Here is a 15,707-nt window from a genome sequence, read left to right on the forward strand (position 1 = left end):
TATTAGGAATTAACCAGAGACCAAACATCCATATTTCACAATTACATCCGTAGTCCATAAGCATGATGAGTAGGACAGCAAAAGTTCCACTTCTACCATCGGAAAAGAAACAAAAAAAAAACAGTTTTTATACTCAAAAAACAAAAACAGAAAGACTCCAAAAGCGGGACGGATGTCTGCCATAGTTGCTATGGAATGGAAATGTTGATGCAAAGCACATGATGGTGATGTGTACGCTGGGGAGACGTGTAGTATGAGAAAAGAGAGACCCCATTTAATTCCATCCCCAACATATGCTTTACGTGTGAATAAGTTAAAAGTTTTAAAGAGAAATCCAAAGGGAAAAATCAGAACTGATTCCATAAATAGGGTAATAGAAGAAGATTTCATTTCAATAAGGACAAGCAAGAAGACACCAAATGCAAGCTTGTCCTCCTCCTTCATAGACTTCAAAGACTCTAATCTATTTCCAATGGATTCTCATTTGAAACCCTGACCCTGGTTTCCATTAAATGGGCATTCTTGAACTTTGAACCATGACAATTGGGATTGACCATGCTCAAATGGGTTTCTTATAAACGACAGAAAGCTCTAACAACACTAGTCTAATTCCTCTGTTTTTCCAAGAAAAATAATACATTTCTTCCCAAACAGGCTAGATCTGTTAATTGTGCTCCAAGTTCCAACAATAGAGCTTTTAGTATTTTCTTTTGTTACTTTGTACCATAAATCCAAATCAAATATTCAAATCATCAAATGACTTTTTCTGTTTATTCTCCAAACTACCCCTCCATTACAACTTCGTTAACGGCCCCGAGGAAGTAGAAGAAATTGTGGTCCGCCTCCGGCCGTGGTCAAACAAGACAGCTTAATTTTACGGCGGAGGATCCGGAAGGGCAACTTGGTCATTTCGTTCGAATTTAAAATCGCGATTTATGACCTTCAACGTAAAAATAAGACCGAGAAATCAAACAAAGAAGACCCAGTGGGTCCCCCTCTGACGAGAAAAAGGTTTCAAAAAGTGGAGTTCTAATGCCACGTATAGCTCCTGTCTTCTTTCAGCCATGGCCCACACAGAATAAAATAAGAAGAAAAAATGAAACTCTTGCTGACGTCATCTGAGAATCCAGATCTTACCGCCGAAGGAAGCTTCCGTTCCGTTCTCACTTCTCACTTGTCGATCCTCATCAGTGAGAGACTGTGACAGAGTCTTTCATTCACTCTGAGCATTCGGATTTGGGAGTTGCAGATTTTTTAGATTTTCAACTCAGCAAGAAAGTACTGTTCTTGAAGTAACAAGAGAAGAGAGGATCTGAGATTATAAATGAAGGAATAGAAAACCATGAGAGCTCATCTTCTCACTCAAATCTTGATATTGCCATTGGTTCTATCTTCTGCTATATGTCTTTCAAGAGCAGAGCCTGGAATCCAAAGTCCAATCAGTGGTGATGGTAACCGGAGAATTCTACATGAGCCATTGTTTCCAGTAGAAACGACACCACCGCCACCGGTATATGAGTCTCCTCCGGCAACTCCGGTGATTCCAGGTCCAGATGAGCCGTTCTTCCCCGAAGACCCAACAGGGCAAAGCCCTTATCAGACACAGACATCTCCTCCAGCTCCTTCTGCTAATGACTCTTCTCCGATGGTTCCGGCTACGGCTGCTTTGCCTAGTAATCCCACGAAGAAAGTTGCAATTGCAATTTCAGTTGGGATTGTGACGTTAGGTATGTTGTCAGCATTTGCGTTCTTCTTGTACCGACACCGGGCGAGACAGCGGCCTGAAACTCAGAAGCTTGTTGGTGGTGGTGGTGAGAACAACTCTCAGAGATTCGCGCAGGAACAAACGGGGCCAACATCTGATCTGTTTTACTTGGGAACACTAGATCCTTCCGATCGAAGTGGAGGCATTGCAGGTGGTGGCGAGGAGGTAAATGGGGTTGTTGATTCACCTTACCACAAGCTCAGCCCTATTAGAATTTCAGACATTCACCGTCCAAGTCCTGAACTGCATCCATTACCACCATTGAACAGAGCTCCGACATACAGAACTTCTCCTACTCCTCCGCCGCCTCCTCCTCCGCCTCCGGCGATGTCTTCCGATGAGGAGACATTCTACTACACTCCTCAAGGTTCAACGGCTGCGAATGGCCATAATAGTAATGCAGAGAGCCCTTGGGTATCTGCGCGGCGTCATGTTTGGCCAAAAGTGAGTTCTCATGCGAGCACAGCCACCAAAAGTCCAAGCTTTGGTACTAGTCCTACATCTTCTACTTCTACGCCTCACTCTCGAAGGTCTTCTCCCAAATCACGTCTCTCTATTTCTTCTTCTCCCGAAGTGAAGCGTCTTAATGCATCGTCGATATCAATGCCTCCTCCTCCTCCTCCACCACCACCCTCCTCCTCCTCCTCCGCCACCACCACCACCACAACAACAGTCACGAGCACGAGATAATCATCCCGAAACACCACCGCCTCACAAGGAAACTAGGCAAGTTCCATCACCACTTTCGCTGACACCAAATTCGAAACCTTCTCCTTCAATAAATGATCCATCCCCACAAGCATCTAAGACTTCGGTCCCACTTTCACCACCGTCAGCAATGCCAGCGAAGGTACTGCCCTCTTCGGAATTATATGTTCAGGTAACGCCGGTTCGTCCGTTGCCCAAATCGCAGGTCACCACCAAATCCACCGAGAAACCGGTGTCGATTGGAGAGGTTACCCAGAACGGTGAGAATTCTTCCGAGCGACTCAATAGTGGAGGTGATACGGATGGATCCAGCAAGCCCAGGTTGAAGCCCTTGCATTGGGATAAAGTACGAGCTACTTCAGATCGAGCCATGGTCTGGGATCAGATGAAATCAAGCTCGTTTCAGTATGTGAAAACTAAACTAAAATTGATTAGATGAACACACGGGATTTAGGCATTTTTGCTATTTCTAGTCTTGAAAATTTTTTCATTGGTTTGCAGTTTGAATGAGGACATGATAGAGAGTCTTTTCGGGTGCAACACCACGAACACGGTTCCAAAAGAAGCGACTAGAAAATCAGTTCTTCCTTCTACAGAACGGGAGAACAGAGTTCTCGACCCTAAGAAGTCACAGAACATTGCGATACTTTTAAGAGCATTAAACGTAACACGAGATGAAGTTTCTGAAGCACTTTTAGATGGTAAGCTATACGTTCTTCCCCCAATCTTTGCATTCTATATTTACATTCAGTTGTTGTTGAACAGGGGAAAAAGATATTTTTCTAATTGTCAGTTCTTGGACATTTGATTCAACTTGACATGGATCTTAAAATATTTAGTTGATCTTAAAATTCTCAGGGCTTCCCTGAGTTACGTTATTTTTTGTGAGACTAATCATAATAGTGGAGAGACTGTCTGAATATAAGGTTCAACACAGGGTTCAACTGACAAAGCTAGAGTCTGATACAAGATCGAATTGAGGTTGTAGATTATGTGAATTGAGATTCTAGACTACGTTTCCCATTGCCAGTCAATCCTGGTTGAAGTTGAATGAGATCTCCAATATCTTTAGAATTTCCACAACAGAATTTTCCTACTGGATAATGAAGCACTTTGCAGCCTGGTCAACATACCTCTTCCATTTCATCTAGGTCCACCACTACCACAAAAGAAAACCTCAACCAAAGAGATTAATGCATAGAAACTAATCCATATTTGAACACCAGAAGTTAATAATTTGGAAGTAGTGATCAGTGTGCCTTTTCAATGCAGCCAGACTGCAACCCTTTGAAGTTTGTACCATTCAGCAAATCAAAGCAAGGAAACAAGTTAGGCATATGATATCGAACTACCTCAGTTTCTTATGCCAGACACCCCCCCCCCAAAGGGAAAAAAACAACACACACACAAACTACTTGTTACCTCATCATCATGCCTCTATGCTGCTTAGCCTGCTCTTTGGATGAGCTAGGGGCTTAAGTGTCCTTTATCATTTCTGTGACCTTGGTTGCTTAATGATTAAATCAAACCATCCACCAGTAATGGTGCATCCGTTCTTGTAGTTTGTTGGCTGTGAATACCAATAGCAGCTAAGTTCAGCGATCAGGTAATATGAATGGGTGAATTGCAAGAGGACTGCTTTACCCAAAAAAAAATTTTATTTGTAAACTTAATACTGAAAAGAGATGATTCAGTTTGAAAAGTGATAAGAACATGTTAACAGAAGGAAAACTGAAGAAATGTTTATTACTGTTTTTCCTTCACACATTATTTAACAATGGTCCTTTTTTCTGGCCACAAACTGCTTGCGACAGGCAATCCTGAAGCATTGACTGCTGAGCTTTTAGAATCTCTGGTGAAGATGGCTCCAACCAAAGAAGAAGAACTAAAGCTGAGAGACTACAGTGGTGACCTATCAAAATTAGGGTCTGCAGAGCAATTTCTGAAGGCAGTGCTTGATATACCATTTGCCTTTAAAAGAGTTGATGCAATGCTATACAGGGCCAATTTTGAGACAGAGGTGAAATACCTGAGGAAGTCTTTTGAGACGCTGGAGGTAACATTGACGAAAACTTCCAATATGTTTCAAGATTCTACAATTTTCTTACTAATGAGATGCATGCTGCTAGAGGGCCCTTTTAAGTGTATATGGTTGTTAGGTCTGTAACCCAACCCCTAGTTACACCTGTCAAGCTGTGAAAATTCATATTTTCATTATTATTTCAAGTGAGTTTTTAGTTAGTTACAGAATCATTGTTGGCATTGATTGGTCCCCCCCCCCCCCCCCCCCCCCTCCCTTTTTTTTTCAGTTTCATTTTACTTGTAGCCATACACGCCAAAAATAATTAGATTTTCCCTTCAAGACCGAATATATTGAATTGTTTCAGATGAAGTTTAAAATATGAATAAATGTCTGTTAACATCCCTGTTATGAAATTGAGATCATTATGTGTGACATTTTCCAGGCAGCATGTGAAGAGCTAAAGAACAGTAGGCTATTCCTCAAACTCCTTGAAGCAGTACTCAGAACCGGGAACAGAATGAATGTTGGCACCAACCGTGGTGATGCGAGAGCTTTCAAGCTCGATACACTCTTAAAACTGGTAGATGTCAAAGGAACAGATGGGAAGACAACTTTGCTCCATTTTGTGGTACAAGAGATTATTAGATCTGAAGGTCCAGAATCTGATCATCCACTTGAGAGTGGTTCGAATAGAATGCATCCAAAGGTGGAGGAGGATTTCAAGAAGCAGGGATTGCAGGTTGTTTCCGGACTGGGCAGAGAACTTGAGAATGTCAAGAAGGCAGCAGGAATGGACTCAGATGTGCTAAGTAGTTATGTAGCAAAACTTGAAATGGGGCTTGATAAAGTCAGGTTAGTTCTACAATATGAGAACACTAGTACACAGGGGAAGTTTTTTGAAGCCATTAAGCAGTTTCTTGATAAGGCTGAAGCTGAGATCCTTAGGGTCAAGGCTGATGAAAGAAAAGCTCTGAGCCTTGTAAAAGAGATTACAGAATATTTTCATGGAGATACAGCAAAGGAGGAGGCCCATCCTTTTAGAATCTTTGTGATTGTAAGAGATTTCCTCTTGGTGCTGGATAAGGTATGCAAGGAAGTGGGAAAAATACAGGAGAGAACAATTGTGGGTTCTTCCAGATCCTTCCGGATGCCCACAAGTGCTTCATTACCGGTCCTGAACAGATTCAATGTAAGACAGCAGCATGGAAGTTCAGATGATGAAAGCTCATCTCCATAAGATTATGTGCAGATGGAGCCTCAGTCCTACCCTTGTTTAATATGCGAATGCTCTAAACCTCCCATATGTTATCTAGGAGCTAGCTACTACTTTCTTGATCATACTGCTTTTGGCTTCCCGAGTAAAGAAAGTCTCCTCCACATCTTCATGGGCATATGGTGAAGGAGGATACAATTCTTTTGAGTTCTTAATAATTTTCAGGAATCTCCTCTTGACGTTCAGTTGGGTATATGCTGCATAGGGGTACGATGCAGGAGTACATGATATTTCATTGTACCAATGACACTTTTGTTTCTGGGGAATCCATAGGAATGGATATGGTGGGAATTTGAACTATTAGATATCACCTTTCCAGAAGGAAGACAAGAGAGACTCCCAATTCACAAGGATTGCTTCCAGAAAGAGCAAAGAAGCTGTATGAGAAACACACTGGTTGGCAGGCAAGAAGTCTAGAAAGGTGTCATAGGTCATGAGCAATAAAAAGACCTCAAGGTTTTGATCCTCAAACCTACAGTTCAGGGGGAACATCGGAGAAGGAATAACCATACATTGTAGTGAAATGGTTCTGTAATATATCAACCCACACGTCATACTCCAAATTTTATGTTGTTCAAATAATCTTTCACAACTGTAATATTAGACCATCTTTCTATCAAGGAAACGAAAATTTTCTCATTTGGAGTGATCTATCAATCACAATTTGGTGAGTTCTTTCCGAGTCGGACAAGAATTGTTGGTTCTTGAGCTCTTCAGGCTGAAACTCAGGTAACTTTGACTTCTGAAGATTCTATGAAGCAGACTCAAAAGTGTCGTGACCTCTGTTTTGCTTAATTGTTTGTGCTTTTTTGTGTACTTCTAAGTCCACTTGAAAAACTGAACCAGAATTATAAAAGCTACTTGAAGGAGTAATCCTTGTGAATTGGGAAGTGGTGAAGCATCAGGAGAACTTGTGAAGCATCAGGAGATTTTATGGCACCCATGAAATGCTGCACTAATTCACACTAGAAAAGAGGGGTGAGTCGCAACTTCCACTCCTCAAGAGAACTGAAGTGACCGGTCTTCGTCATTCATCAGCCATTTTATCTTGCGTCTTGTCATTCGCATTAAAAAATTTTAAGTTTATAGAGCATTGGAATAAATCAGGGAAGTGATTCTCTGATGCTTCATTAATTTCCAATACAAGGGCATACCGTCGGTCTTATAACCGATGTATTCCCACTGACTACAGGCAGTGAATCCGAATTACAACAGGAACTAATTAAGGAGAAATCAACCTCCTAACTCAAACACAGACAGTACTTGCCGATGAAAAAAATGGGGCTCTAGCAATGTTCCTCAAGCTCAGGATCTTTTCCACCAATCTTTCCCACTTCATGTTGTCCTTCTTGCCCTGTTGTTGCAATCTCTCCTTAAAATTCCTGCAGGGGCATTGTTTTCATTAAGAGGTTAAGTAAGCTAGTTTTCTAGTCTCTGTGCTGTAAATATATGTAAGCAGGAAAGAAAGAAAAAAAAAGAGGATCCTCATGCACAAGGCTCCCACTACTTCAAGGTCTGGAGGGGCAACAATACACGGAAAAGTTGTTTCCATATTTTGAACCTGCAACCTCCTAGTTGCAATACCAAATTCTAACCCTTGGGCCAAGGATCACCCACCATATTCTGTGCTACAAATAATGAGGCAAGTTCTACAGAGTCAGACTACAGGTTTGATGGTTATACTGAAGGATTTGGTCCAACTATAAACCTAGAATCAAACAGGTGGTGGAAATTGTCTTTTTCTTTTCCCTATTTTTATTTTTTCCACTTGTCTTTACACTAGAACCATCTCTTCTTTGTTACTGAAAGATAGAGAAAGATCATTGCCCCATGCCAAAGAAAGAGAGATGATGCCTGAATAAAGAAGAGGTAGGGGCAGAAGGAAGATGAGGGGTGACGTGAACCTGCACAATGGAACCCTACAAACATCAGGTTTAGCACAAAGACGTGAATGTAGTTCCAGGATCTGCCACATTCTCTTGCAATGGTTACAACCACCAGGGACTCGCATCTTGCAACCTGCGAAGTGACGGATGAGCAATTCCAGTCCCTTGCATGCTGCAAAACTACAAGGTGCTTGGTCTCCTTTCAAAATCTTGTCACGGGGACCAATGGTTCGACATCCATCTTTGCATATATGAACAAGAGCTTCCATTGCCTCATATAATTGCATGTAAACCTTCCTCTCTTGCAGCTTTTTTGCCCTTTCTCGTTTCCTCTGAAAGAAAATCCAGATGATTAGAAACTAACATGAAGGAAAGCTACTGCAGCACATTAAAATAAATTTCTCACCGAATCAGCATCAACCACTGACTCTAAGAGTTCCCTCTCGAGCCTTGGGTGGCATTGCTTCATCACTCTCCATCCTTCAGTTGCAGAAACATCCTTGAAGCTCTCTAGGATCAGACGGTGACAAAAAAGGCTGAGTCGAGGTGCATTACAGAGAAGCGAAAGCTGGAAGACGTCAACTACATTCTCCATGGTGAGCTGATTCTGCTCTATTTTCTGCTCACACTGTTTCTTCAAATGAGGAACCACATAAACATGTGACAACACCAACAAGTGCAAACAATATCTGTCCATATCTTCTTCAGTATAGCTGCAAGCAAAACATATTACTGTACAGTTTAGTACACTATTTCAGTAAATATTAACAACAAACAAAAAATAACAACCATACTTCCCCTTTTCTTTTTCTTTTTTGTGGGGGGGGGGGGGAGTGGACAAAGCAGAAAATAGGAAGTAGTAGTTACAAATAAATTTGCTGCTGCATTTTAATATCCCCTAGTTGTAATTATTTTTTATGCCACTATCATGACTGTAACCACATAAAATCAAAGAAGGATGTGTTTAGCTTGCAACAAAAGATTTTTAAACTGGTGATAAGAAGCACCCAATAAGATCGACAATACCATCAACACATAAATATAAGACAAGAAGCAGTGCTCAAATTGAGTCAAGGCCCATCTATATAAGACTATATGAATTGGAGACAAACATAAAGCAGTCAAATTCCATAGAGCGTAAATAAAATCCTTGAATTCCTAACCTCTAATTCATTTGATCTGTATGATAGTATTGTGCATTAAACGATTAGTGGATTTTCATCCTCTCAAGTCTGCTGCACATACACTTGGGAGGGTAAAGATCAGGTCTCAAGTGTATGGTGCAGTATCTGATGCACCACATGGTGCACTGGGTAGTGCAGGCGCATGCACTTGAGACAATAAATTTCCTAACATATATGATATAACTATAGAACATGATAAAATGTTTCAATCCTTAGCTGCCTGCTCCTCTTGGGTTGCACTTAGTATGATCCTAGTAATGCAATCCAAGAGATAATACCAAACACAGACCTAGTTTTCCATGCATGATCTTAACCATCTGGAGCCAATGTTTATTAACGGCTATTTGTCATCCCATCTTCTCAACCTCAGTATTTCATGGGTCATGGGAATCCCACCCCCTAGAGATCTGAACTCCAAAACGTGGTTGAAGTGAATGAGCTGTACAACTATATTTTAAAAGCATTTGAAATTTCATGTCTATGCAGCAAACAGCAAGTCAAAATGAGAAGGAAACTGCAAGAAGAAAACACAAAAGACTCACCATGAAGAGTACAGAAAGTGGATGAAGACTTGGACTGCCCGATGCGGGACACCCAGGATGGAGATTGATCGCCGACGTCTGCCACCTCTTAACTGCTTCAACATGCCTTTCATCACTGGAGAAGCCGTGCCCTGTTGTTGCACACCCTCATTTTGATTGATTTAAGTTCTTTTAACTACTAAAGATAATGGAATAGCTTATAGGCCCTAAACCAACACTACTGCTTGAGAAGCAAGGGGCCAGTATTAATTTTTATTATCACTAGGCACAAGCAGTCCAAAGGACACCATGTTGAATAGTACAGCTAATCAAATTCCAAGAGTAAAACAACTAAAAGTGCACACTAAAAATCCAAATCTTATTTAGATGGGTAATATGAACAATAGACAAAGATCTAAGGCAAACTCGTACGATAAAATACCTCAGTAGAACAACCCTTTCTTGGAACAATCTTTGTTCAACTCATTAGCCAATCTTGAAAGCTAATGGAACAGTAAGTACAATATAGAGCGAAGACACCTACTATGCCTAACCAGATGCAAGAATATCAATGGCCTGACAGCCAGATTATTCATCCAAAAAATTAATCCCCTTGCATTAAAAGCATTCATAAGTAAATTAGCATGATGCAAATATAGTTTCTGTAGTAAATCCAACATCATTGTTTAAATTTCTCTCCTTTTTTTCATAACAGTCGTGTATGGAATAAAAGGATCGTTGCAAATACCTCTTGCTCTCTAAAGGCCCTTCTGAACTGATCATTGGGCACTTCATAACTCACACTCCAAAGACATTTAAAAACCCCTTTAAGGAAATCCCAAAATAGATCAAAAGCAGACTAGCTTGTTAAAGGAGATGCTCCCTTGCAGAAAAGCATGAAAATGGTAGAGGAAGTTTAAAAATGGCAAGGGAAATCTATGAACTGAAAACTCTTAAGTTTTCTAGCTTTCCTGAAGGGGGGACCTGCACTTACTGGCAATAAGATTTCCTCGAAAATATATATCAAACGGGTGACAACTACTCTAGACTACTAACAAACTCACTATCATTCTTCATTCTGAGTCACTGAAAATGAAAACAAAGAGAAGAAACGCAGACCTAAAGGGCTTCGAAATACTTGAAATACTTAGTTATTTCTACTCAGATAAAATAGCTCATTACAGAGGGAGAACTCACAAGAATGCTAGCATGTGCATTAATAACACCACCATTCTCAGTCTGGATAGAAACATCTGCTCTATAACCTTCACTGAAGAGGCGTTTCCACAAATCTTGAGTTGCTGCTGGAACACATCTATATCCCCTTAATAGAACTCCATTAACCCCCGGTGCCTTTCGGTGATAAAGATAAGTTATGAAATTGGAAAATGGAGGTGCCTCTAGGGATGTTTTCCTGTAAGCTTGAGGAGACACTTCACAGTTCATCCCCGTCACCCTGTCCAAGCTCCTGCACATATAACAGTGCTGATGATAATGATGATGATGGCATTATAAGTAATGATAACATTGATAACAAGTACAAGATATAGCAGCTTAGTTGTGGAGCCTCTGCTACAGCATAGTGGCTTGTGAGAGTGCACACATGGGCATCCGTCTGAATGGAGTGTTTTATTTTACTGGGGGTTAATGGTCATTTCACAATCCTGAATCTAGGTGCAGGAACCATGCAAGAAATAACTTTTACCAAATATAATTATCTAATCACCATAGTAATCATCTCAACTCTTTTCTCAGTGGATACAGGGAAATCACACACCAACTGGTGAAATACCAACAGCTATTAATTGCTCAGTTCAGACTGGACTACATCCAAACTCCTCTAGGAAGAACAATCAAGCAAATAAAAATCTTTCCACATTGAAGGTAATTAGAAAAACTAAGGCTTTAGGGTCTATCTGGTATCGTTCTTGATTGGTTTATGGTCTATTTAGAAATAATTATCACTGAATACCATTTTTAATCAAAAATTGAAACTAATTGGTAATTACTACACATAATAGATTGGAGTCACAAACTGGTGAAACACCAACAGTTATTACTTGCTTCGTTTAGTCCAGACTCTGGACTATACCCAGACTCCTCCAAAGATAGGTCAGGCAAATAAAACCTTTCCACATTGAAGTTAAGTAAGAAAAGGTCAAGCTTCAGGGCCTCTTTGGTATCATTTTTTTATGGTATATTTAGAAGTAATTATGGCTCACAAAAATTTCTTACCAAAAAAACAGAGCTATTTGGTAATTTTAGAACATAATAGATCGTAGAATGAAAAATAAGTTTTGTACACTTATGTGAAGAATAATTTATCCAGAATTTTTCGTTTACAAATAGGGAAAAAGGTTTTATACAAAGGCAATGTATGAAGGAACCTCCATAATACAACCAATAAGAGGTTGAAAATGTGATCGTCCATATAGGACCTACATTGGGATCACAGAGCATAAGGCCTTCTTGAGCTGAATCAAGTTGTTCAGTCATAGAAATATACAGAGAGGCTATCATAATTAAACAAAAACTAATGGATCTGTGCACTCAAATAATTTGAAGTCTTCAACCAAAATCAACCGCGATATAACTTGAATCTGAATTTTGATGGGAAAATATTTCCTGAGGGAAAAAGGATTTCTCAAATACTCAGGGATAAGAAGCAATCATAACAGATACCCAATGAAGATCTATCAAATGAAAAAAGAAAGAAGGCTGTCAAATACAGATATGGAACACAAAAAAGCCAAAAGGCAAAAGAAGTTACAGATTATACAAAACCTCCAAGATGTGGAACAAAACCACATTACTCCATCAATTAAAGTTACAATTTCACTAGTTGTGCAACAGATAGGTATGGCATGTGGTACAATGAAGATGCTTCTCAGGTACCAGAATTGTCATAAGATCTAATACGGGTATTCCTTATTGCAGGAACATCCAGTTTTGGTTTCTCGGCTATGCTGGGGAACTTAAAACCTGAGGCCATTGGAAACGCTCGCCTTTGATTCAGTTGTCTGCATCTTAGAAAAGTAATGACTGCATCTGATGATGAATGCCTAAAGAAATTCTACCTAGAAAAAATAGCTACCTCCTGGGATACCTCCACACTTTACAAAAATATTCTACATTTATGTCAACTGTTACATCCAATAACCTCTCTCCCAAATTAATCACAGATTTCAAGTTCAGTATAATATAAATTAATTAATTATATTGCAGTAAGAAGCATCACTTGTGGATGGAAGCAAAGCAATAATGTGTTTGAGCATGTATGAAAGAGAAAGAGAGAGAAAATGGATGAAAGTAGGGTTTCTATTGAAGTAAGTAGTTTTACCATTTTACTCAAGCAACGGTTAGGTTATTGGTTCAAACATGCAAGGTGACCTTGCCTTTTCAGGGTGAGAAAGAATAAAGAAAATGCCTCAAGCCAATGTCTGATTACCAGGTTAGTAGTGCGTAAGTAACCCAAGCCATACTCCTAGGAAAAACTCGAATGGCCTTTAACAAAAGGGTATCTATACCCAAAACCAATACAGGTGGCTAGGAACACTTGCTAATTAAAGATGAGCTCAAAAATTGCTACAAAAGAATGTTTCTCCACATAATTCATTATATGATTATTTTTGGTTTTCCCCCCTCATTTTGAATTTTTAAAAAAAAGTTTTCAGGTTAAAACAAACGATGGGAAAACAAAGGAAAAAAACTAGGAAAATAAATATATAATACCATAAACTTTATCAGAAAGACTTTTGGAATCATTCATTTCCAATATTGATGATTGGGTTCATCCATTCCAATATTTCTGGATTCATAACTGAAAGTACAATCAAACGTTTCTAACTCCGTCTTCTGCTACACTAGTTAGTCAAAAAGCCCAAACACAAGTTGATACATCACAGAACTTCCTATCTTTTAGGCAATTCTTTTCCAATCAACATTTTGGAAAGTGAAATTTCAAGGGAAAATGTCCAATGGCTGATACGCTATATGTTTGAGACATGCAAGAGATTTGATCGGAAAATCCCTTAAGAACTTCTCGGCTTAAATCATCCTGCAGACGGATCCTATCATGCAATTCTTTGGTATTTGTTTTCAGGGAAAAGAAGGAAAACTTATGATTTTACAAATTTCAACATTTCTTACTCTTTTCTTCCTCTATGACTGCTGACGCTCCCTACAGCAACACAAAAGGAACTGTCAAGTCCTCTCTCTCTCTCTCTCTCTCTCTCTGAGCAGATGCATGATTGAGGTAAAACTTGAGTTAAAGTTACATTTCCGACTGTCAAAGTTAGGAGCATAGTCTTTCTGGTGTGCATATAGAACTTCCCCAAGCATGAAAGCAAGATATGATGAGTGTCTTACTTCATGCCCTCTAAGACAAACAGAGAGCCACTCAGCAAGAATGATGACAAATGAGCAGCAGTTACAATAATTCAATTATTTTCAGTAACTTTGTTTACCAAAATTTATGTTAAAAAGGGCAGCAGCTAGAGGCAAAAAAAGGGTGGAAATTTCCTACGCAGCCTTGCCCCAGCAATTTGTGTTGAGAGGCTGTTCCGATACCTTGACCTCAAGCTACAACTGAGGTCCACCAACCATTGTGCCCACCCCCCCCCCCCCCCCACCCCCCCATTCTCTGCACCTTTTTGTTCCATCATTATTTGATTAGCAAATTTGGTGGTGGATAATGCAAATTCTAATACATGGAATCCTTGTATTAGCCATTCAATTTTATTCCATGAATGCATAATGGGCGCAAGTTAGCTGCTATAGGTGCTCCCCACAGTAATCTCATGGATAGATAGAGATATCAGCCCAACCTAGTAGAAGACCTCATAAGGCCAAGACTCCACACCATATAATGTGATGCTATTTTCGAAAATCTTTCGCCCAGAAAAATGGAAGTTAATTTTTTCAATGCTTAACAAGGATTCTAATAACATGATTTTTGGCTGAAAAATGAATGAAAAAATTCCGCAAGGGAGCAATATCATAAATCATTGGGCATTCTTTATAATTAATAAAACAAGACACAGTTATATGTCCAACATTCAGAAATGCTAATGGCTATTCAGAGTCATTGTTCTCCTGTTTCATCCATCACGAAATAAAACCAAAAACGCAAGCAATTATTCATTGAACTGCCAAGAAAGCAGTGTCGAGTACAAAATTCAAACAAAAAAATCAGAAATCAGAAAGGAGGAAAAATACCTATTGAAATCGAAAGAATCCCTGACGAAGCAATGTAAGAATCACTTCCCTCGATCTGCGCTAGCACGATCAAAGAAACTTCAGCACTGAAGAATCGTTTATTACAAAACCCTAAACTGTCAACCGGCTCGGAACCCAACTCATTTGCACAAGCAAAAGAAATGGGAGCCGAACCGGAAGTAGTTTCAAGAATGATCATAGGGATCTGTGTCTGGGTTTGTGAATGGATTCACGAAGACATCGATCTGTCGCAAACTTCGCAAACCGCTTAACTGAACTAACCATCACTGGTGACCGGCGATCTCGTGTGTCATGATAGGGTACGCTACGATTTTGTAACGTTAATGCGCATTCTTGTTTTACGCCCTTGGATAGGCATCTGTCAGATAATCTATATCTGAATTTGTGATCTATCCAATAGGAAACAATACAAGAACCCTACAACGACAAGTGCCCAACTTATACCTTATTTGGCTTTCCAGATAAAATCGTGCATACACACCGTTATGCATGAAAAAGTCTCTCGGAAAAGGGGAAAAGACACTTATACCCCAACCAAGAGGATATAGATGTTTTGCATTTAGTAGGAGAGTAAATTTCATGAGAATAATTGTGTTTGCCACACTCTTGTAGGGAAAACTTTCTAATATTTAATTATTAATTATTAAGTTAAAAAATATATCTTTAGAGATTATAATTAATATGATAAAATATTTGAGAATTTTATGCAATTACACTGGGCAATATGTATTTTATGCAATTAAACAGTGCAAAATGTTGATATTCAGCACACGAAGTTTTACAATTACCATTGTTCCATGGGTCCTCTCTAATGAGCCCTAGAGAGTACCTGACAAGTATTAATCGAACTAGCAAATAGCAAACAGCCATAAGAGCATGTTAAGTTTGTCACAAGCAGCATAGCCATCGATGCCTCATTGAGCACTCATTGGTAATGAGCCAACGCAAGAAAAGCTGTAAAAATGGAAATGAGTGATGGAGATAAAAATTGTCCTGTTTTATTTTGATTCTTATTTTCTAGAGAGAGTAGTAGCTTGCAAGAATGACTTAAGCCATTCGAAAACTAGCTTCACAGATTATTTACAAAGGGATTACCCAGTTGATAATGA

General features: G+C 39.5%; 2 protein-coding genes across 2 annotated transcripts; one reads left to right on the forward strand and one right to left on the reverse strand.

Annotated features, from left to right (window-relative positions):
* The first annotated feature begins 1,165 nt into the window (after positions 1-1,165).
* Positions 1,166-6,869, forward strand: LOC149017237 (formin-like protein 6). The gene is given in 5 exon segments (XM_089151567.1): positions 1,166-2,395; positions 2,397-2,878; positions 2,975-3,174; positions 4,288-4,529; positions 4,939-6,869. Coding segments are annotated over 5 exon segments (2,772 nt in total). The 5' UTR covers positions 1,166-1,342; the 3' UTR covers positions 5,734-6,869.
* BT4 (BTB and TAZ domain protein 4) lies at positions 6,793-14,957 on the reverse strand. Its single transcript, XM_089151569.1, has 6 exons — positions 14,578-14,957; positions 10,558-10,828; positions 9,382-9,512; positions 8,062-8,368; positions 7,674-7,987; positions 6,793-7,151 (listed from the first exon to the last, which is right to left on the reverse strand). Exons 2-6 carry the CDS (start codon positions 10,804-10,806, stop codon positions 7,016-7,018), a joined length of 1,137 nt encoding a protein of 378 aa, XP_089007695.1. The 5' UTR covers positions 10,807-10,828; positions 14,578-14,957; the 3' UTR covers positions 6,793-7,015.
* Between the last annotated feature and the right edge of the window lie 750 nt (positions 14,958-15,707).

This window comes from Hakea prostrata, chromosome 4, assembly GCF_041222555.1.
Source record: "Hakea prostrata isolate BN-2017 chromosome 4, UWA_Hpros_2, whole genome shotgun sequence".
NCBI lineage: Eukaryota > Viridiplantae > Streptophyta > Magnoliopsida > Proteales > Proteaceae > Hakea > Hakea prostrata.